Source organism: Macrobrachium nipponense, chromosome 12 (assembly GCF_015104395.2).
Source record: "Macrobrachium nipponense isolate FS-2020 chromosome 12, ASM1510439v2, whole genome shotgun sequence".
NCBI lineage: Eukaryota > Metazoa > Arthropoda > Malacostraca > Decapoda > Palaemonidae > Macrobrachium > Macrobrachium nipponense.
Window position 1 is genome coordinate 105,229,267 of NC_087205.1, and position 24,560 is coordinate 105,253,826.

General features: G+C 38.1%; 1 protein-coding gene across 1 annotated transcript in view; it reads left to right on the plus strand.

The window, feature by feature from the left end:
* LOC135224907 (serine-protein kinase ATM-like) overlaps positions 1-24,560 on the plus strand; it is a 147,289-nt gene that overhangs the window by 97,750 nt on the left and 24,979 nt on the right. The window contains exons 17-18 of the mRNA XM_064264231.1: positions 7,640-7,764; positions 24,345-24,495. Coding sequence (XP_064120301.1) covers positions 7,640-7,764; positions 24,345-24,495 — 276 coding nt within the window. The remainder of the gene's footprint in view (positions 1-7,639; positions 7,765-24,344; positions 24,496-24,560) is intronic.

Here is a 24,560-nt window from a genome sequence, read left to right on the forward strand (position 1 = left end):
TGAGGTTGATCATCTCATCAAGGGCCTGTTCAAGACTCTCGAAGTCTTTAATTTCATGGACTGGGCTTTGGGAGCTTTAGCCAAGAAGTCTCAAGACCCAGACTTCGTTAGTATGGAGGAGTTGGGCAGCGTATTAACTTGCCTAGACAAGGCGGTTATGGATGGCTTCAATGAAGTGGCATCCCTTTTTGGATCCTGTATTCTGAAGAAGAGGGCAGTGTTTAGCTCCTTCTTAACGAAATCTGTTTCGCCTCTGCAGAGATCCTCCCTGTTATACGCGCCCCTCTCTAGTCACCTCTTTCCTCAGGAAATAGTGAGGGATATTTCGAGGACCTTATCAGAAAAGGCCACACAGGACCGTTTGGCCCAGTCAGCTAAAAGACTAAAACCTGCTGTTCAGGTATCGAAGAAGGAGAAAGTTCCCTTCCAGCAGCCCTTTGGGGCGGGGAAGGTCTGCCCCTAGAGCCTCTCTTCAGAAGTAGACGATTGGAGAAGAGAGGAAGGTCTTCTCGAAGGCCGTTCGTCAAGACCCAATGAAGACTGCGGTCATCCAGACAAAAGTGGGTGCCAGGCTTCTAAACTTTTACGCAGACTTGGGCACAGAAAGGTGCCGATGCCTGGTCCCTATCCATCCTAAAAGAAAGGATATTTAATCCCCTTCAGGGAAAAACCTCCCTTGACTACAACTCCAAGGGAGTTGACAGCAAACTACAAGGACTCTGTCAAGAAACAAGCCTTCTATCTCGTGAATAAGCAGATGCTTTACAAGGAAGCCATAGAGGAAGTAAAAGATCTCTCTTCTCAGGGGTTTTACAATCGCCTCAAGTATTCACAGGACTGATGAAAAATGTGGCTCACTGGCTTCATCTCGAAGGGATTCGAATATCCTTGTATCTAGACGACTGGCTGATACGAGCACAGTCGCGAGTCAGATGTCTGAAGGACTTAAATCTGACACTGAAGTTAACACAGTCCTTGGGACTGTTAGTAAACCTCGAAAATCCCAGATGATTCCCCAGCAGAACATTGTTTATCTGGGGATTCGGATGGATTCTCGGGGTTTTCATGTATTTCCATCACAGGAAAGACAGAACCGCTGCTTGGAAAAAGTAGCAACCTTCCTAGAGAAAGAACAATGTTCCGCGAGGGAATGGATGAGTCTTCTGGGGACCCTTTCCTCGTTGGAACAGTTCATTCTCTAGGAAGGCTCACCTAAGGCCTTTACAGTTTCTACCTAAGAGAACATTGGGATCAGAGATCTCAAAATCTGTCCGATTCCTTCCAGATTACGAAGGAAATAAAGGAGGACCTTCTTTGGTGGATGAATCCGTGCAGGCTCAACGAAGGAGTATCCCTTCACGTTCCGAACCCTCGCTAGTGTTATATTCCGACGCCTCAGATGCGGGTGGGGGAGCCACTCTAGGGACGAGAGAAGTGTCAGGCACCTGGAGGGAAGAACAGGTGTCCTGGCACATCAATTTGAAGGAATTGACAGCGATCGATTCACCTGTCTCTCATACACTTCGAGGCTCAGATCTCAGGTTCAGTCCTACAGATCAATTCGGACAACACAACGCCTTAGCTTACATCAGGAAGCAAGGAGGGACGCACTCGTTCTCCCTTTACGAAAAGGCAACGAGCAACTACTGCTTTTGGGGGCAGAAAGAGAGAAGAATCACTCTCCTGACGAGATTCATTCAATGGGAGAAAAATGTAAGAGCCGACCTTCTGAGCAGGAGAGACCAAGTACTGTCTACAGAATGGACGTTGCATCAGGAGGTATGCAACAGACTATGGAACCTCTGGGGGAGACCAAATATAGATCTTTTTGCCACCCATTGGAACAACAGGCTGGAAAATTACTGCTCCCCGATCTCCGATCCAAGGGCGATTTCTGTGGACGGCCTTCTCCTCGATTGGTCCGGAATAGACGGGTATGCTTTTCCACCGTTCAAGATCGTATCGGAAGTAGTAAGGAAGTTCGCAGCAGCAGAGGGAACCAAACTGACCCTCTTAGCCCCGTTCTGGCCAGCGCAAAACTGGTTTCACAGAGGTACTGGGATGGATAGTAGACTTTCCGAGATCTCTCCCAAACAGGAGCGATCTTCTCAGACAACCCCACTTCGACAGGTATCACAGAAACCTGCCCGCTCTCGCTCTAACTGCCTTCAGACTATCGAAGGACTTGTCAGAACGAGAGGTTTTTCTCGAGAAGTTGCGAAAGCTATCGCAAGAGCAAGGAGGCCATCTACTATTCGAGTCTACCAGTCGAAGTGGGATGTGTTTCGCAGATGGTGTAGAGCTCAGAAGATATCCTCTTCCAGTACCTCGTGACAGATATAGCTGATTTCCTCCTTTACTTGAAGGAAAAATGTAGTCTAGCAGTCTCTACAATTAAGGGCTATAAAAGTATTGCTTTCGTCAGTCTTCAGGCATAGAGGCCTTAACATTGCAGAAGACAAAGATTTACATGATTTGATTAGATCTTTCGAGACGTCGAAGACTAGAAGTATTAGAGCACCTAGTTGGAACCTGGATGTGGTCCTAAAGTACTTGATGACCCCCAAATTCGAACATCCCCGTAAGGCTACGTTCAGAGATCTAACAAGGAAGTCGTTATTCCTGGTCGCGCTAGCCTCAGCAAAAAGAGTAAGCGAACTACAAGCCTTAGAGCATAATGTTGGCTTCAGGAACGACTCGGCGTTTTGTTCCTTCAAACCGATGTTTCTGGCGAAGAATGAAAATCCTTCGAAGCCTTGGCCTAGAACCTTCGAGGTAAAAGGACTTTCGTCTCTAGTGGGTACAGAACAAGAAAGGGCTCTTTGCCCGGTTAGAAGCCTTAAGTTCTACTTAGAGAGGAAGAACGAACTAAAGGGGAGTAAGGATAGTTTATGGTGCTCAGTTAGAGATCCCAGAAGACAGATCTCAAAAAATGCTCAGGCGTTCTTCATCAAAGATGTAATCAAGGAAGCCCATTTAGCGTGTAAAGAAGAACAACTGGACCTCCTTAGAGTTAAAGCTCACGAGGTAAGAGCAGTCGCTACCTCTTTAGCATTCCACAAGAACTTGTCGATACAGACTCTAGTGGAGTCAACTTTTTGGAGATGCAATTCAGTCTTTGCATCCCATTACTTGAGAGACATTCAAGTGACGTACGATAAATGCTTTACTCTAGGAGCTTACGTATCTGCGGATTCGTTGCTGGGACAGGGAGCTGAACCCAATCCTTTTTAGTTTTATTAGGTTAAGGTTTTTTAATGGTTTTTGGTGCGTTTATTTGGTCGATTGAAAGAAGGTGCAGGAATTGACCCCTTTCAAATCGTAGTTTCTAACATGTTAGTGTGGTCGGGATTGGTCGTTATGCTCCTTGTAGTGTCTTAGTTATCTAAAGCTCTATCATGTAAGAGGGTTAGCCCCCGTTGGTATGATACAGGTCAAGGTTCTGCCATGTAAGTGGGTCAGCCCCCATTGGTACGATCCAAGAAAAGGCTCTGCCATGTAAGCGGGTAAGCCCCCATTGGCATGATCCGAAAGGGTTATCAGTCACAGGTCTCATCCTCTCTGAAACTCTCATGGCAAGCATACTCATAGACAGTATCAATGAAGTCCTCTTCCATATCAGGTAGGAACCAAGGTTGTTTTTAATATACCTACAACGTATGTTGTTTCCCCGTTTTTATATTCATTAATATTTAGTATGTAGCTGTCTCTTGCCCTCCACCAAGGGTGTCAATCAGCTAAGTATATATCTGCCGGGGAAGTTGCATGTACAAAAATTATATTGTTAGTATACAATAAAGTTTTGTACATACTTACCCGGCAGATATATACTTAGCTATAGTCTCCGACGTCCCGACAGAATTCAAAACTCGCGGCACACGCGACAGGTAGGTCAGGTGACCAGCCCACTCCCGCCGCTGGGTGGCGGGACTAGGAACCATTCCCGTTTTCTAACCAGAATTTTTCTCTTCCACCTGTCTCCTGAGGGGAGGCTGGGCGGGCCATTAATCGTATATATCTGCCGGGTAAGTATGTACAAAACTTTATTGTATACTAACAATATCATATTTGCATTTGATGGCTTAGTGTTAATTTGCATTTGATATTTTTTTTTTTAATTGCAGTTTTGGTATTGCCCCCTTTGATTTCATTTTGGTATTGCCCCCCTTTGATTTCATTGGAGATTTACCCTGTGTTTATCATATGTACTTTTGCTGTCAATGATTTTAAGTCCTGTAGTACTTACCCTTGGGTAAGGATCCTCAATTTAAGGGTCCTTTGTTTAGGAACCAACCATGTTTTCCATATTTGAAATGGTATAGTGTGTAAAGATTGGTTATCTGTTGTCAGTGAGTTTTAAGACTTGGCTTTTTCCCTGGTCATTATGACCACAGCGGTCAAGTCTGGAGTATTTCCTGATAAAGCTTCTCCCTCTACTAGACTTCCTCTTAATGGCAAGGTATTGTTAATGTAAGCTGTCTTCCCACCTGAGGTTTCTTCTGACCTCAGATAACTCGTTTGTTCATAAGCAGAAAAACCTTCTGTCTTAACAATAGGATAATCTTTTACCGTCAGCTTGAAACAATAAAAGATTGTAAAGCAAGAAATGTGTGGCATCTGGCAACCCATATGTATACGAGGTGGAAGCTGGTCACCGACCTAGCTTGGGACCTCATGAAGCATCAGTCTTTCTTTGACTGCCTTGGAGAGAGCTGCGTTGCTCTCTCCTTGCCAAGCCGGTCGCTTTGTTTGCCTGTTATTTCTTTGTATTTTAGAATATATGTGTGTCTGTCCTTTGATCTTGGATTCCTCCAAGAGTTCCAAGCCCCCGTTAACATGTGTCGGGAGTTCAGGGATTTCCATGTTCCAGGTTTTGGCTTCTGTTACAGATCCCCATTCAACTTGCGGTAGGTGCTGTGCAAATTTTTATGTTATCTCTAATCCCTGCCTGGGATGTCGTTCCTGGCCTATATTTCAGTGGAAGACTTTCTATAAGATGAGGGTGATTATATATCAGTTTAGTGAGTGTTATTTTATTTTCATATTCCATATTGGTCAAAGGTAGATATTGTTCAGTGTATGGGAAACGTATGTTTGATTTTAAAAAATGTATTAATGTATTTAAGATGTGTTGTGACATCATAGAAGACCAGATAGTGGCAGCATGGGGAGAAAAACATAAACAAAGCAGAGGGAGAGAGGCGGCATGGTGTGTTGGTAGGGTAGGAGAGAACTCTCTGTCTTATAGGAATTTATGGGTTGTAAGTCTTGTTGAGAAGGAAAAGGTGACGGAGGTTTTGCTCCATGATGTCTCCTGCTTGAAACTCTGGGATACCTACCAAACACAAAGTCATCCAATCAACCAACTCTTGGAAGAACACTTTTGATGGGTTGACAACCGACCACGATGGTGTCATGGATGATGATGGAAGTTAAGCCACTGCAACAGGTGGAGGAGAGATGTCACCGAAGTGTACATCACAGGCAGAGAAGTATTGAGAATGACATCACGGCATTCGGACTTGTAGCCCACAGTTTTGGTGACAATGAAGATGGTGAAAAGGCCTTCTACCACCTCCTACAGCAACCGGAGGGCCTCTCCAGGACACGTACACATGACTGATAGCGAAGAATTTCCAAGAAGATCCATCACCAAAGGATAGGAAGAGGCTGCGTCAAACTATGCAGTCAGCAGAAGCTATAACGTCACAGACCCATTTGTGATGTCACACAGCAGATTACTATTACATACAGAGAGAGAGAGAGAGAGAGAGAGAGAGAGAGAGAGAGAGAGAGAGAGAGAACATAGCATTTAGTGCGGAAAAACGTTAAAACAAAACAGTACTACATTTATATGACAAAGTTGTACCAAGTTGAACATCATAGGGAGACGATATTCAAAGCAGTCTGTAAGGTTGGTATCCCTGCATGACAATGCCGTATTGTCAGCAAGCAAGGAGCTCCAATGACAGCAAGGAACACACCGCTGACAGTACTGACTGCTTCCAAAGTGTTTCTCTCTCCACAGCACAAGCACAAATAAAAAATTTGTGAAGTGACATCTCTGTCAGAGGGAAGCAATGCAGAGGGGCTCCCAAGTTCTGAGCGAACGTCACCGCTGCCAGACTTCCAGACGAGAAGCAGGGTTGACAGCTGAAGAGCCTGTAAAGAAACACATAAAACCCACGCTCCTCTTTCACCAAAATGACGGAAAGAGTCGAGATGACAATCATGACTGGCCCTACAAGCAGACGGGAAAATGCAATCGTAGACCATTAAAATTCATATTGAAGAAGTGTAGGAATGCACTCCTATGCTAGACAACCAAATCCTAGCATAAAAACCTAATCTGCAACATGAACACCGACGTCTCGAACGTCCCAAAACACACAAATTCTGAAAGACTAAAACAATACTACTTTCCCAGAAAATATGTAAGAAGTTGAAATGAAAGATGCATAAAACATTAATGTCAATACAAATGTTTGAAAATTGTCTTCAATATAACAAATAAAATACTAAAGAACAAAAAGTAGTTGGGCCCTCTCTCCCTGAAGGGGCAATATCCCTTTGGGAGACAGACCATTATACTCATAATACAAGCGATGACGATGCAGGGGAAAAGGCACATCTACTGCAATTTGCATCCGTCCCAAGGAAGGTCACCATGGAAAACAATGATCATTATGGTCCTGACCTACCACCTCGATGGCCTTGAGTTCGATTCTCGTGCATTCCACTGATGGGTTAGATATGTGTTTTTCTGGTGATAAAATTTCACTCTCGACATGATTCGGAAGTCATGTAAAGCCGTTGGTCCTGTTGCTGAATAACCACTGGTTCCATGCAATGTAAAAACACAATACAAACAAACAAATAAGGAAAGCCATCTAAAATTATTGACGTCCACAGAACTTCTGGGCTGAATAAATATGAAACAAAGCAAGGGCTTCAATGAAAAAAAACTGGCTTGGGGGAAGGAGAGCAAAACAAAAGACAACTTTCGAAGACGGTTGAAGAAAGACTGGTGCGTCATGAAGTTCCAAGCCTGGGCAGTGACCAACATCCACCTCGTATATGCATGAGTTGCCAGATGCCACAGATTCCTTGCTTTACAATCTTTGATTGTTTTAACCAGTTTCCAGCTGGCACTAGAAGGTAACCTATTGTTAAGACCTTAGGTTTGTTAGCTATGACAAATACAAATTGATTAAAAATGTGTCATATTTCTTGTTCTAAGAGTTCCCTTGAAGGGGGTTTTGGCATGAAGCAGGCCATTCCTGTATGTGCCTTAAGGATGCCAAGGAGTAAAGCCTTGGTTGATATATAGCAGAAGAAAAACCATCCTTGGATGTTTTCACAAAGCATGAATCTTACAGTATAAGGTGCTACCATATACGACAAGAGTTCACTCCCATAGTCTTTTTGGTTATTCAATATCTATGGTATCATTGTCTAACCATCTGTAGGGAGAGACAAAGAAGATGGAGGTGCTATGTATTCCAACATCTTAGACTGGTAGTAAAATGACTTTAAAGTGTATGTGTATATATGAGACATAAAATAAAGAATTTTTTATCTTGATTTAATATATGGTATTGGCCTTTTAATGATCATTACTAATACAATTTACTTTCAGGTGAAATTTTGCTTTCGGAAGCTCATGAAAAACACCACAAACAAGTAAACAATAGACAGATGTCAAGGCTTCAACGTGTATCATTTCATAAAGATTCTTCTGTGATGCAAAAACTATTGTTAAAAGTAAGCATACCAAGTGGTCTATAATTCCTAAATTCATTGTGTTGTATGTGAGAATTATTTCAGGACGTAATATTAGGATTTTAAGGGGTATGATTCTGAATTAATTTTTCATATTTGATATTCTTGAAACAAAATTATTCATTAACCCCTTCGCCACCGGCCTGCTGCGTCGCTGCAAATGCTTGCATACCGCATGAGACCCCCTGTTGACCGCGAGTATCAATCATTACTTGCTCCCACTAAATTTTATGTTATTCATATTTTTCATTTATATTCTTATGTGAAAACATTGTGTATACGTATATCAATGAATATTTTTACCCCATTGTCAAAAAAAAAATATATATATATATATAATAAGGATATCAGAAAAAATAGGAATATTTAGTGGAAAAAGTAATTGCAGAAGTAGGAACAGTTATAAAGTAGTAGAAATAGTAGTAAAGTAGTAGAAATAAAGTAGCAGAAAAAGTAGTAAAGTATTAGTAAAATAGTAATAGTGGTAATAGCAGTACTAGTTTGCCTACTGAAACAGTTATTCTTAGGTTTCATACAGAAACAGCGTATACATCAGTGAATGTTTACGGCACTGGTAATAATAATAATAATAATAATAATAATAATAATAATAATAAAAACAACAGCATCTCGTGACCAATACGTATATACATATGGGGCAGTTTATTCACACCCATTATCATCAGCAAGCTATAAAAAACATACATCTCATCACGAGTAACAGGCCTCCATAGAAGTCCTTTCAATTCACGCTTTCCTGTTGAATGAAAGTAATACTCTGCCCGAGCATTCATCTATTCACTCAATGTGTCAATTACATCACCACAACAAAGAAAAAAAAATGCATCACGTAAGCAGGTGAAATCTGGTGTGTAAACAGGAATCCCATTGTCACCCTCCGTGAACCAGGGGGGGCTGGGTCTGGGCGCAAGTCACAAGATGGATCAGTTATGAACCGCCAACCTTCATCGACAAGAGGTTCAATGTCTTCCAAACACTCGTTATCACTGTCAACCTCTAAGAAATTATCACTATAATCATCATCTGATAGATTTGGCAGGTACTCAGACCCTGACTCTGAAACGCTATCATCTGACATGATACTGAAAAAAAATATAATATAACTGCAATCTAAAGGGAAAAAGGTTTAGAATTCAAATCTACATGGTTTACGGACAAAATCGTGATCATCCTTCTCAGATAATAGCCTGAGGTGCACTGGCATGTGTTGGCCAGTACCCCTCCTAATATCCCATATGAAAGTGACGTCACGATGTCCATCGGATGCTCATTGGTTAGAATGAATTGTGGGTGGAGCTTCAGCACCCCTCTCGTACACAATACTGTCTGGAAACCATCCAAGCTGAAGAAAACGCTTTGCTTTTCGAGGAGGGATGAAAGACGTACAAGCGTACGTCGCGGTCTTTTATTACTGGAGCGTAAAATACGTACATAAGTCCCAGTACTGAAGGGGTTAATAATTTATTTGTACAGTATCTACAATGTTATAGGTGTTATAATTGATGTAGGAGATGATTTATAGTGTGTCCTATATGCTACAAGAGGAAGTACATAAGTTTTCTATGCTTATTCAAATATCACAGTATACACTGCAAGTCATAATTCTACTTAAAAACACTTTGTATAACTAAAAATGACCCTGTCCCATATAAATAAAGTATCTAAATAGTCATTTAGGCTAACTATAAGCAAGAAAATTTGCTCAGAATTGAGTTAAATATGGTGAAATAAACTTGTATTCACCATCAGCTGATTTCCAAACTAAAACATTGATTATTATGTATGTATTTTATAATAAAATGATATAATACAATATTTTTGGATGCATTGACATAAAGCATAACTTTTAAAAGATTCATGGAAAAGATGCGTATTTGTTACGTTTATGTTATGATTATACATAATCATCAACAGCCTGACACCATTCAGTTATGCTGATGTTGGGCCGAATCACCGAACCTTAGGGGGGATACCCCTTACAGTACATATCTGATTCTTGTTTCGTGTTACTCAATTTATTTTTGTACGCAATTATCATACGTTAGAATACATTGAACCTCCAGAATAAGCTGATGTTAATAATTACTGTACAGTATATGTACAGGCAGTTCCCGGTTATCAGCAATCCAGTTTTATGGCACTTGTCTAGCGCCATAAAATCGGCGAATTATGGTGCGATAACGGGCCGAGTTCCATTTATCGGCAGCATAAAGATGCTTATGGCGCCGATAACCGGTTATCAGTGCCATAATCATCATTATGGCCCCATAAATCACAAAGTTTTGATTAATGGCAGTTTTCGCTTGTCGGCACACTCCCCAGGAATGGCACCCCCGCCGATAACCAGGGACTGCCTGTACATATAGAGTATATTGTAGGCTTGGCTACCATATAAAGTATACAATATACCATATTGTATACTAGGATCATTTTTGTTAGCATTATTCAATTACTCGGTGTACTGAATTAAGATAAGTCAATCTGCATTGAACCCTAGAAGAAATTAGCTGATAATAATAATTTTCTAATATTTTATATATATATATATATATATATATATATAATATATATAATATGATATATATATATATATATATAGATATATATATAATTTTATATAACATATATATATATATTATATATTTATATATATATATATATTAATATATAATATTAATATATATATTATTATATAATATTATATATCATTTATATATAATATATAATCAATATTATATATAATATATATATATATGCACAGGCAGTCCCCGGGTTACGACGGTGTCGGCTTACGACGTTTTGAGGTTACGACGCTTGTCAATAGATGTTATTTCCAGGGTTACGACGCCTACAACGCTTATGGGAGGGATGATATATGACACCAAAAATGCAAAATAATCAATATTTGAAGGTTTTTTTATGATAAATGCCATAAGAATGCAGTTTACATAGTTTTAATGCACCCAAACGCATTAAAAGTAAGGTTTTCTTAGGATTTTTGACGATGTTCTGGCTTACGACAATTTTCGGCTTACGACGCGTCTCAAGAACGGAACCCCCGTCGTAACCCGGGACCGACTGTATATATAATATATATATTTAACTATATATATATATATATATATATATATATATATATATATATATATACAGTAGTACCTCGAGATACGAAATTAATCCGTTCCGAGGCGGCCTTCGTATAATGATTTTTGTTTTTTTCGTATTTTGGAACACATTTTTACATGTAAAATGGCTAATCCGTTCCAAGCCCTCCAAAAACACCCCATTAAATTTCATAATAAAGCTAAATTGACCTATAAACAATGAAATACTACAACAATTTGGACCATTCAATACCTAAATTAAGAATAAAAATCCAAACCTGTAAATAAAGTGCATATTAGTGTCAGAAATTATATTATTACTGTAACGTAAAATGTCGAAGCTTACCTTTCGAGTGAGGCTATCTCCGAAAGTGGCGGCAGAGGAGGAGGAGGAGGACAAATGGCAGATACGTACTTAACTTTACGAAACATAAAAAAATGTCAAAAAACAAACTAAACTTTACAAAACACATTAACAAAACTGTAACACTTAACTTTACAAAAAACTTAAAATAAAATTTATTTTATCTTTTTTTGATTTTTACATTTCGTTTTACTTTTTTATAGTTTACGTAATTTCAATTTCTTCACCACCGAATGGATGCCAGTCCGTTTACGGAATTTTTCGAATCGCCCATGAGAAGCCTTGAACTCTGGGGTTGCCGTTGATGTCCCCTCTCCGCCGTCGTCTTTGGCTTGGGCAATCAATCGCCGAAAATAGCGCTGGCCTTCTGGCAGATTGCCGTCTCGGTTATTGTATCGCCATCGATTTCTTTGTCCTTGATCCATACAAGAAGCAGCCTTTCCATTTCATTATGCACATGGCTCCTCTTGTTGGACAAAATAGTGATGCCCTTGGAAGGTGTAGCTGCTTTGATGGCTTCCTTCTGCTTAAGGATAGTGCCCTATCGTCGACGGATTTTCGGCCGTATTCCTTAGCGATCACACTCAACCGCAAGCCAGCTTCATACTTTTTTTTATTATCTCTATTTTTGTCTCCATAGAAAGCATTCTCTACTTTCTGTGAAACTTCAGCAATTTCTTGGGACCCATGACTCTATATACTGTACGTAATTAAGTTATGTTCTCACAACACGATAAAGTAACACAACACGATAATATGTACGTACTGCAACGAAATCACTAACGAATTTACGTTACTAAACGAAATCATTGGAGCGAACGAATGCCGATTGCGTACGGTAAAGTTTTGGGTGTGAAGTGGCCGAGGTAATGCACGCCAACACGTAGTACGTATGTATAGAAGATGCATGATGGGAGGATGCTGTCCAATTAGAGAGAAGGATTCATGGCTTGGCTAGCATCAGGAACCAATGGGATGGGCAGGAGGATGGTGGCGAGTCTACTAAACTAAGATGGCGGCGTGCGGCACGAGTTTCAAAATTGTTATGGGCGAATCTCGGACTTTCAGAAACCTTTCGTATCTTGAAAACTTTTCGTATGTAGAGCAGTAAAATTTTTCGTCTTTGCTTTCGTAACTTGGATTTTTCGTAAGTTGAGCCTTTCGTATCTCGAGGTACTACTGTATATGTATATGTATATATATATGTATATATGTCTTCTTCCCAGCTGGTTCCCATTTTTATATGGGGTCGCCGTTTTGGATGAGCCGTTTCCATCTATTTCTGTCCTGTGCTTCTGCCTCATCAATTCCCTTCTCATGTAAGTCTCCTCTCACATAGTCCTTCCATCTCTTTCTTGGTCTCCCTCTTCTTCGTCTTCCTTGAACCTCCATCCCCATAGTATGTCTCCCAGCGTGGTCCTCATCTCTCCTCAACAGGTGTCCATACTATCTCAGCCTCCCTTCCTGCACTTTCTTTGATACTTCCACCACCTTAGTCGACCCCCTTATGTAGTCATTTCTGATCCTATCCTCTCTTGTCACCCCAGACATCCACCTAAGCATTCTCATTTCTGCCACATACATCTTCTTCTGCTCTGTTTTTCTCATGCTTGCTGTTTCCGTACCACTTAGCATTGCTGTTCTTACCACCGTCTTGTGAAATTTCCCTTTTAACCTAAGCGGTACTCTTTTGTCACAAAGAACTCCAAGGCCGCCGCTCCTCCCAGTTTGTTCCAGCCTGCCTGTACCCGATGTTTTACTTCTTCTTTCATTCTTCCTTCAGCATTAACAAAAGATCCCAAATACTTAAACTTATCAACTCTCTTTATTTGTTCTCCACCAAGCTGAATACTTTCTCTATCATCCCCCCTCAGTGGTGGTACACATATATTCCATCTTAGATCTACTAATTCTCATTCCTCTGTCCTCCAGTACTCGTCTCCATCTTTCCAATTTCATTTCCAGATCTTCCCTGCTCTCTGTGCACAGAAATATATCGTCTGCATACAATATGTTCCATGGTACTGCCTCCCTTATTTCCTCTATTATAACGTCCATCACTATGTTAAAGATAAATGGGCTCAGAGCCAACCCCTGGTGTAATCCTACTCTCACCTCAAAACCCTCTTGTCTCCCCAACAGTGCTCCTCATTCTGGTAAATGCATTCCGGTCCATCTCTTGTATGAATCGCACGTACTTCTCTGGCACCATCTTCTCCCTCAGACTCCTCCATACCTCTTGTCTCGGGACTCGGTCATAAGCCTTTTCAAGGTCAATAAGTACCATATGTAGGTCCCTTTGCCTTTCCCTGAATTTCTCCATTAGTTGCCTCAGACAAAATATACCGTCTGTTGTTCCCCTTCCCTTCATAAATCCCATCTGGTCTTTACCTATTTGTACTTCTTTTCTCAGTCTAGCATTTAAGGGTTAAGTATGTCTAGTACTGGGAAATGACCACCAGAAGGATAAAAGTCTTCTCCCTCTCATACATATATATGTAAGTGTTTACATAATAAAAATATGGAATGTTAGTCCATATATATAAAAGACTAAAACTAAAGAGGTCAACCAGATTGCTTGCAGGAATGTGATCAGACTAGGGACGCTAAAGATAACATGCCGTCACCTGTAGTCATTCATTTGTTTATAAACTCTAATCCAAGCTCCCTGCTTGAGACAACTACCGTGACCTATAATTCAAACGGCCTACGTGATCTGTAGCGTGTCTCCTTTTGATTGTGTGTTCGTATGAAACTATGTCATTTGTATGTATGTTCATATGTTCGAACTACTGTCTGTTCCTTCATAACTTGTAACAGAGATGGTAGACAGGCAGAACAGAGTTAGCTATCGTCATTAGAAGACCTGTATCTCTTTACCTAAGCTTTATCATGTAGAGAGAACAGAAGTAGCCATCATCATTGGCAGAAGCGATCAAGCTATCGTTATTAGAAGACTTGTACAATCATATCTGATCTTCAGCATGTAAAACTTCAGAAGAATATATATATTTTTATACTTCGTGTTTTCTACAAGAACCTCCTCACCATGAGTTTAACCCATCGTCGTCATAAACAAGAAGATAATCCCGACTTCGTAAGTGATCTACAAACCCCAAGACACTCCAGTGAAGATGGAAGTGCAATACCAACCGACTTAGCGTAAGATTATCGCAAGTCTAACATTACCTCATAGGGCGCCTTATCATACAAGGCAACAGCCCTAAAAGTGGTGGCCAGCGTACCAGAAGAACTCTACAACGTCCTACGAAGAAAAACCAGAATAATAAATCATGTATCATAAGAAGTCAACGACGACGGAAGCAGCAGATTCTTCAAGCAACCTAGTATCATCGTTAGTGAGCGACTTCAGAAAACAATAAGAACTCTTCAACGACGACGAAAGCAACAGATCCTTCAAGCAACTTAGTATCATCGTTTAGTGAATAACTTCAAGAAACAAAACCGACGTGTCCTTTTCCTACGGCAACGCAAGCTTCGTCTCTCATTAGAATCATTCAAGAAAACATCGTTGGTGAGCGTTTCCGGCACTTCAAGAAACAAACCGAACGCGTCTGCAGCATCGGATCTTTCAAGGGCTCGAATCATCGAAACAACGCGCACGGAGGAAACTCAAGCCAAACCAGGTCATCCGCTAAATAGAGAAGGAGGACCAAGGCCGTTGTGTCGTTATCGAACCACCGTGACTTCCCACAAAAGCAAGCTAAGTACAATTTTTTATTCATTTGGAGTAACTTTGAGTGTTTCCTTTGCAGGTCGAATTTCGTTATTCCTGTGGCTGAAGTTACGAGACATTCTTAACTCTTACTTTTTTACAGAAATTATCTACAATCAATGAGATTTTCGCTACTAGCTGAGTTTTTTTATCTTTGAGTGTCTGTTTCCAGAAGTTCTACTGAAATATCATAATCATATGCTATGTTAATTTTATCATTTTGGTGATTATTAATCCCTTACGTAACAAATCATATTAAACAGTGAATATGCGTTTACGCAGTGGACGTCTGTATTTATACAGATGCATGGATAGGGTCGTTAAGCACCGTAGTGATTAGAAAGCACACAAAAAACAAGTGGAACACCCGTACAAATCTATATAAATTAGAGGTAACACTATTTCGGGTCATGACAATAAATGCTCCTTTGCAAAGTCCCGATCGCAGTTTTAGCCTTGAGTTTTTTGAGTTTATATAAAATACGAACCTCAATGACTCAACTTAACTTTTAAAATATGGCTGGATTGCAAGGAATAACATGTCTGTAAAAAAACTTTCATCAGGCTAAATGCGCTGACCAGGATCCCTCACTATTTCAAATTTTAGCAAAGAATGAAGTACAAACAGTTAATATTGAATGCAGTAGTGATAACTTGTCTTATTAGTAATCGCTCAGTTCCTAATAGTTCGTCATTCATTGCTTTATACGTAACCAGCAAACATAATGCTAAAAACACACAATATGTTGCCGATGGTAATAAAGAGAAGGATCCTAATTATTACAAAAGAAATAGAAACAGTAGGCCCGTTCAGAATCAAACAAGCAAACTTGGTGACTGTCACCTAGTCAGCGGTCAAGGTCAGTCAAAACTGCCGAAGTGTTCAAAGCCATAGCGAATTCCACACATAAGCGACTCTAGCAGAGTGGGGAAAAGCGATGTTGGTTCATAACATGCCAATATCTTTTTTGAATTAAAAAGGATTTTTCCTATGAAACACACGACCGTATAAAGTAATCAGAGCAGGTTTTCGTTTTTTTTTAATACGTAAGTTATTATAAGTAGTGGTGGATAAAGCCCGACTGTACGCGCCGTAAAAAATTAGAATATCTTGTTTATTCCTTTAGTACACGTAATATCCTGTATTTACGGACTCACCGTCTGTTATTCGAACTTCCCTAATGAGAAGTCCGGATAAGCGAGCGCTTACAGATACCTCTATAGTTATAAAAAAACATTGATCTGTACTAGTGTAATTGTAAGATCCATCTAGGGGTATACAAAAATATTATCTTACATCCTGCAAAATAAGGCGTGTTTATCAAAGGAAAATCCTATAAACCTTCAAACATATTAAAAACCCGTTTGAACAAAAAAAGACAGTTAATCAAATAATAACTTATATAGAGGAACTATACATTTGTCTCATAAATCGTAAACATTGTCAAATGACCCAACAGAATTCTCCCACAACCGCGTCGCACTTTGCACGCAAAATCTCGAGAAGCATGCACCCTCGAATGTCTTAGTGCGTGTAAAAAGACTTTGCTGGGAAATGAAATTTTAATCCTTCCCGACACTGAACTATAAACGATTTCCGCGAACAAAGCCCTAGACAGGTTGACTAGCAGCAAGTTAAATCTAGTGATCCACAAACGTATACATATCATGGATACGGAAGTTATAAATACCGCATTTTTTATTGTTGCTAATTTTTAATCCCGCCCAACCAGTCGTAGATGAATCTCTCTGATAATCTATCTAAAGTAATATCCGTAAAGTCATTCAAGCAGAGGTGATTCAGCAGAAATTTTTTTTTATCTTTTACCTGAATACCAGGAAGTTTCTCCACTGGCGAGTGATCTCTGGAAAAAAGAAAAAACGGATGTAATTTTAACACAAAAACACGGTCTAAGGACAAACATAAAGCTATTTACTACCTTCGTATAGATTCTCAATGAAATTTCAAAATAGAGATAAAATGACGAAAGTGAAAAATGTTAGTAATAGGAGTCATTAGGAAATCAAATAAGCCCATATAATTTTTCCCTCAAATGTCATGCCATAAAAGATCGGACTTGGCGGTATCTGCGTAGATTCTGTCGCTTAAACAAGGAAACGACTCCCGATAGTTTCCAGTGCGATTGTACCGACGACATCTTATCTCGTTAGGTTAGAATAAATTTTTTTCACCAACTTGGACTTACTTAAAAAGCTTTTACCAGATACCATTACCTAAGTGATTGTACCTCATACACCGTTTTCAGCACACTCAGGGGACATTATCAATTTTTACGTATGCCTCCGGCTTACGTTGCGCCCCAATTACAATATAGTGTTTGGAGACTTTTAGGGGATACCCTACATGCTTATATGGTTGGTCTTATAATCTTTTCTAAATACCTTAGAAGTACATTCACATAAAGTAGAGCTAGTGCTACAGAGACAAAGACAAATAATCTCAGAGTAAATATCTAAATGTGAGTTTTTAAAAACCGAACATGTTTATCTAGGTTTTAGTGTCTGGTCAAGGTCTTAAAGTAGTCCATGGTAAGGTGTCGGCTATTCATAACTTTCCGGTACTTATTACGTAAAAGGGGGATACAGCACTTTTGCGCTGTAGTGGGTATTACAATCGTATGCAAATATGTAACTCTTCAATCATGACAGCTCCTTAACAGATCTTACGAAGGAAGAGCGTAGATTGATTATGGTCTAAAAAGCATCAACAGGCGTTCGATATCTTAAAAGCGGAATAATGCAGCTTACCTAACTTAAAAATCCCTGATTTAAATAAGGAATTTTTTTTTATTGCAACAGACGCCTCAGACCAAGGGGTAAGAGGGATACTTACTTCAAGCAATATGATAAACAGTTCTTTCCTATAGCTTTGTTATTCATGTAAACTAAGCCCTCTGAAAGTAAATATGCAGTAATAGCAAGGAAGGGCTAGGTATCTTTAACTAACTAGTACATTTTAAGTTCATAATCTATGGCTATCCTGATAAAGTCCTTACTGAACATGAGTCCTTTACCGAGTTTTTCAAAGGCTTTAATCACAGTCCAAAAGGAACTCGGTGACGAATGATCATTCAGGTCTTTGGAGCCAAGATAAGATATCTACCTGGGAAAGCAATTACATCAGCTACGCATTATCCGCACCCAATACTGCAAAGAACCATTAATGGGACTAAAAGATATAGAAACATCCATGCCATTGTTAAAAACAGTACCAAAATTGAACAATATATTAGTTTCATGTTGGAAATCTGCATAATTGTAAGTATGTTAAATTAAATATTCCTTATTCAAACTAATGAAAAGGTTTCCATACATATTCTATATAAATTCCTTAACCCAAGAGATCGCGAGCATTGAATATCTGGGTCGGAGCGCAGAACTGTTACAACTGAACGAAGCAAGAGTCAACAGCGATAAGCAAACAATAAACACTTCGAACGGAAACAGAGTCAGCAGCAATAAAACACCAAAAGCAAATAAAAAAAAAAAAAACACTTCGAACGGAAACAGGGTCAGCGGCTAAGCAAAAACAATAAACACTTAGAGCAGAAACCCTAAAGCAAAAGTATATTTAAAGTATGTGTATCAGAATAATGTAATCAAATATAATATTATATGTAGGTCCGTGACGAGGAAAACCCGAAGAACACAGCAGGTGACTAACGACCAGGTAGTAGTAATAATCTCTTTCATACCAATCGTCCTAAACTGGTTGCATTCCGTCATCCAGGGTTCCCTACTATGTCACAGAAAGCCAAATCACTGTTTTACTGGCCTACAATGCTTACAGATATAAAAAGCACATAACTGATTGTAACATGTGTCATGAAAACAAGGGACACACTAAGACACCTGTCAGTTTAGGGGCCTATCCTGTGCCAAATCAATCCTTGAAAGAATATACTTAGAATTATTAACAGAATTACGAGTCTGACAGAGGGAATAAACACTTCTTAGTGTTAATAGTTCCTTGACACGTTATATAGAATTAATAGCACTAAAAACAAACACCGCAATTGAGTGCGTTAGGAATATTTATGAGTGCTAAATCAGTAAACATGGAATTCAACACATAATAATAATCTGACTCGGGTGGTGTAAATCAATAATAATCTCCTTAACTCGCGTGTGAATTCCTTTCCAATAAGAAAACCAATAATATATTTTATCACCCAGAGTCAATCGGTTTGGTAGAATAACGGATAATTAAATAGGAAGTGTCAATGTCTTAAGAGTTACATTCGTGATATTGGATCCGAACTGGATTATAGCGGTTCTCGCGGTTTTAAATACCTTTATCATTCACATTTTGTATCTATAGAATTGATACCGCAAGTAAGCCTTATACGGTACGCCGCTAGAACACTCTTCCACATATTCAAGCCAACCATTAATTATAAAAGTATAAAAAATAAAATAAATATGGATACAAGTGGAGTCAATATAATACACTCCGTAAGAAGTCGGAAGGGTTACAAATTATAATAAAAAAAGGAATCACGATAAAATCAATAAGCAAAACGTAACCATAGGTTAATTAAATATCCAAATATATATGCGTAAAGATTTGAACTCTAACTTAACGCTTAAGTAATGACAAATAAGCTAAAAGTTCAAACACATACCAAACCTACTGACATATTGTCTGTCCCGGTGATTTATATTCGTAGTGAATGAAAAAAAAAAAAAAAAATTAATAAATAAATAAATAATAAAATAATAATAAATAAATAAAAATAGAATAAAATAAAAGAGATTTTAAAGTCAGGAAGTCTAGAAGTGAAAATCTTATCTATGGAATAATCCTATATGAATCTTATACAGGGCTAATAATATATATAGAATTTGTATGGAAACCTTTTCATTAGTTTGAATAAGGAATATTTAATTTAACATACTTACAATTATGCAGATTTCCAACATGAAACTAATATATTGTTCAATTTTCGGTACTGTTTTTTTTTTCAGACATTCTTCTCATGCGGGTGGAGAATTAAAACAGAAAAAATATCATTTGAAAATACTAAAGTCGTATCTCTTACAGCAAGTAACGTAACTCTTAAGCTGGTGACGACGTCATCAGTTCTAGAAGGTCTGTCGCGTTTGCCGTATCAGCATTGATTCCTTTAACCTCAAATATCTGCTTGCACAGGCTTCATCTCGCGCTTGCGAAGCAGATTGACTGGAGAAAGGAATGCTTAGCCCGAACTTCTCATGGGCAAGGCAGACGTGTCTATCCGTATGCGCAATGCAACTTTAGTTAACGAGTTGCAATCATTTTAAAATTAATAACAAAATAAGCAAATAAAATTTCTATAACAACAAAATGAATTAATTTTTCTGAACCTCATAGACATTTTAGAAGTATCAAGATATGTTATATGAAATATTTTACTTGCAACATTAGCCTATTACAATTCAAGTAAAACATTCATGGGAAAATGTCACATTTTTCTTGAAAAAACCAAAGTTTATTTAGAAATTAGTTACATAGTGGGTTTTTTCGTTGCATCTCCTACCTATTAATAAAGTTTTTAAAATTAACCTCAGAGGATGCGCGCGAGAAAATTAAATATGAAACTTTTGTTAGGGGCACATAGGATCAGATTTTATCACAACTTAATTTCAGTTAGCATAAAGAAATACAGAATCATGATTGAAATTCTCTTTCACTCTTATGTTGCCTGGCAATCTTACAAATAGCTCCGTTTTCCACTTCTTTGTCTAGTAACTTACTACCAGTAATATCGAATTTTCTTTGAGATTCGTAATGATATCTATTTTTTATAATTATGGATATTTTTACAAGTCATCCTAGACCTGGATAGGTTCACTCATTGTTAATGCCATGGATAAAAAAGTTTGTACAGCTGACTCTTTTGAATTCCAAAATATCAGCGAATTCATGTGGGTTAAGTCTGGTCTAAATGGCTTTCTCTCCCCTCCCCTGTATTTGGATGTCGTCTGAATTTACTTTGCCCTTGTGGCAAGTATAATTTCACATGCAGGCTGATTAATGGAACCTGTTACAGTATCCTGCAGTACGAGAGTTTCACATCGCAACTTCAAAAAATCGTTCGTCGCTGCGGATGACGGCAGTCGAGTAACAACCGCCTCCAATGTGAAAGGAATAATCACCATCATGGACTTCTTCGACCGACACCGTATCTCGTCGTTAATCTCGTTTTAAGCGGAACGCTCCGGCGGCTGTCGGAATCGACTACAAAAGGGACATACTTCCGACAAATTACGACCCGAAGGATATTCAACTCTACTTTGCTGGCGAAGGACTCGTGCTGGGGATGTTTTTTTATTCATCGCGAACGTAATCGTGTAGCTTAGGATGCAGAGAATAAGTATGAGCGCAAAACAATAGAACGTTGGACCCGCCCAGGCAAATTTTCCCTTGTTTTAACCCTGTGAATCGGCCGTTTCATTTGGCTATAGGTGGTTGTCTGGAACTGTGTAATGGACGAAAAGTTGTTCGAACGCTAGTTAAAAGTGAAGTAGTATAACCTCGGTCATGTATCCTATATATATAAAGTATCATGTATCATATATATAAATGATCATAAATAACAGAGTCGAAATATATCTTTGCGTGTACGCACTAGGAATCTTTATATAAATGATCATCAATAACAGAATCGAAATATATCTTTGCGTGTACGCAATAGGAATCTATTTAAAGTGCACATATATTAATCATAATTATATGAAACCATCCATAACATATGTATAAACAAATCAGGTAGCCTATAATCAATCTGTTACCTTTTATCTTACCAATATCTGCAGTTGTATATGAGTTAGTATATGGATTAATGAATCAGATATATAACAGTTAGCATAAACATTAATAATTTTTATCAATTCATATATGAAATTTTTTATCAGTTAAAAATATGATTTTTATCATGTTAATCTTCATTCTATGCAATTGTCAGAGTACATTAGTATTTTCTGTAGCATATGTATCTTAATGAAATGAAGTGAAAAACTGTATCATTATATATCACGTGATCACTATTATTTACCAATATCATTGTTTTATATTTTATTACTTGAATCAATTCATGTACACCTATGAATTTTTTATTTACTTATATATATATATATATATATATATATATATATATTATATATATATATATATATATCATATATATATATATATCACATAGTGTCTGTATCACACTCCTATAAGTCAAATGCAAGTCAAGTTTGAGTAATATTCAGTAGCTGGTTTTGGTAGCTGATCGAGCTAATGTAAGTGTTTACATAATAAAAATATGGAATATTAGTCCATATATATAAAAGACTAAAACTAAAGAGGTCAACCAGATTGCTTGCAGGAATGTGATCAGACTAGGGACGCTAAAGATAACATGCCGTCACCTGTAGTCATTCATTTGTTTATAAACTCTAATCCAAGCTCCCTGCTTGAGACAACTACCGCGACCTATAATTCAAACGGCCTACGTGATCTGTAGCGTGTGTCCTTTTGATTGTGTGTTCGTATGAAACTATGTCATTTGTATGTATGTTCATATGTTCGAACTACTGTCTATTCCTTCATAACTTGTAACAGAGATGGTAGACAGGCAGAACAGAGTTAGCTATCGTCATTAGAAGACCTGTATCTCTTTACCTAAGCTTTATCATGTAGAGAGAACAGAAGTAGCCATCATCATTGGCAGAAGCGATCAAGCTATCGTTATTAGAAGACTTGTACAATCATATCTGATCTTCAGCATGTAAAACTTCAGAAGAATATATATATTTTTATACTTCGTGTTTTCTACAAGAACCTCCTCACCATGAGTTTAACACATCGTCGTCATAAACAAGAAGATAATCCCGACTTCGTAAGTGATCTACAAACACCAAGACACTCCAGTGAAGATGGAAGTGCAATACCAACCGACTTAGCGTAAGATTATCGCAAGTCTAACATTACCTCATAGGGCGCCTTATCATACAAGGCAACAGCCCTAAAATATATACCTGTTGTTTTCAGATAGACTTATTTGAGCTGGAATAGACCCATCACAATTTCTTCAAAAAATTCCTTTGAACTTGTATCTTCAGGCTTTGTAGTGAGAAGTGTATCCAAAACAGAACAAAGAATTCAAGAAGTTTAGAGGGCATTGTGGCTATTACAGTTGCATATGTATCTGGTAAGAGAGTGACTAGTAGAGTCTACATATATATTTCAGCCTAAAAAGCAATAAAGATGATTGCCCACTTGGCTATGATGGTAAGAATGGGTCTATTCCAGCTCAAATAAGTATATCTGAAAACAATAGGTATATGTATGAGAGGGATAAACTTTTATCCTTCTTGTGGTCAGGTCGGCAATGTAACCTCTGTGATTATGCGACCTGTGTTCGTTTCCTACTACCGGACATCACAATTTCTTTGAAAAAATTTCTTTGAACTTGGATCATCAGGCTTTTAGTGACAAGCATATCCAAAAAAGAACAAAGATTTAAAGAAGTTAAGAGAGCATTGTGGCTAATATAGTTGCATATGTATCTGGTAAAAAAGGGATAAATAAGTTTAGAACAATTCAATCATACAAACAATAATTATATTGTACTTTATTGTATTGCGTTTGAAGAATACGCAATGAACCATTTTTATCTTATAGCAGTATATTATTGGCATATTTTGATAATAGATGGCCTATTTGAGGAATGATTACATATTGGTGAAATAATTTGACAAAATCAAATTATGGTAGTGCTCACAGCAAAATGAAGTTTCGGTATCTTTTCGAAATTTTATTGGTAGTGTAATTATGGGAGTAATAACGTTTAGGAAAATATGATATTAATTTTTCACTAAAAATTCATTATCATTTTGGTAGTAAATAATAGTCTAGAATTATTGTATATTATTGTATTGTTAGGGGATTGTTGCAGTAATAAAACGTAAATAAAACAATGTTTTCCTTTTAGGCAATGTGTTTAGGAAAACATGATATAGAATTGGCTTTGTTATTCTATTTATTTTGAATTTTTAAGGATACAGTAAGTGAAGCAGCATTTGTAATAACATCATCTTTACATAACCAATTTCTCATAAGATACCTGTGTTACAAAAGCTTGCCTATACACAGTCTGTTTTGTAGTTAACAGTCATATTAGGCTGTATTACCCTTTGCCAGATTTTGTCTGTTAAATCTGATGTCCGTTGGTTCCGGATCCCTTAAAACTAGGTTTTACTGTATTTATGAGTTGGCACACAATGCTGAAATAAAAATTGCCATTGTCATCCTTTACTTCTTAATTAAATACTATATCTATTTAAGGTGTACAGCAGTCTTGGAGACAGTGATGGAGTTGAGGGATGTGGAGGTAGTGCAAAATTGTTGGATCCTTCAATTCGAGGCATACGTAGTAAGCACAGGGGCCAGTGGATAAAAACTCTTGAAATTCATGATGCAGCTAACTCATTAACAGGTAAGGAAAACATTTTGATTGTGCATAGTTAAAAGAAAATTACTATTTGGCAAAAATATTGTCAG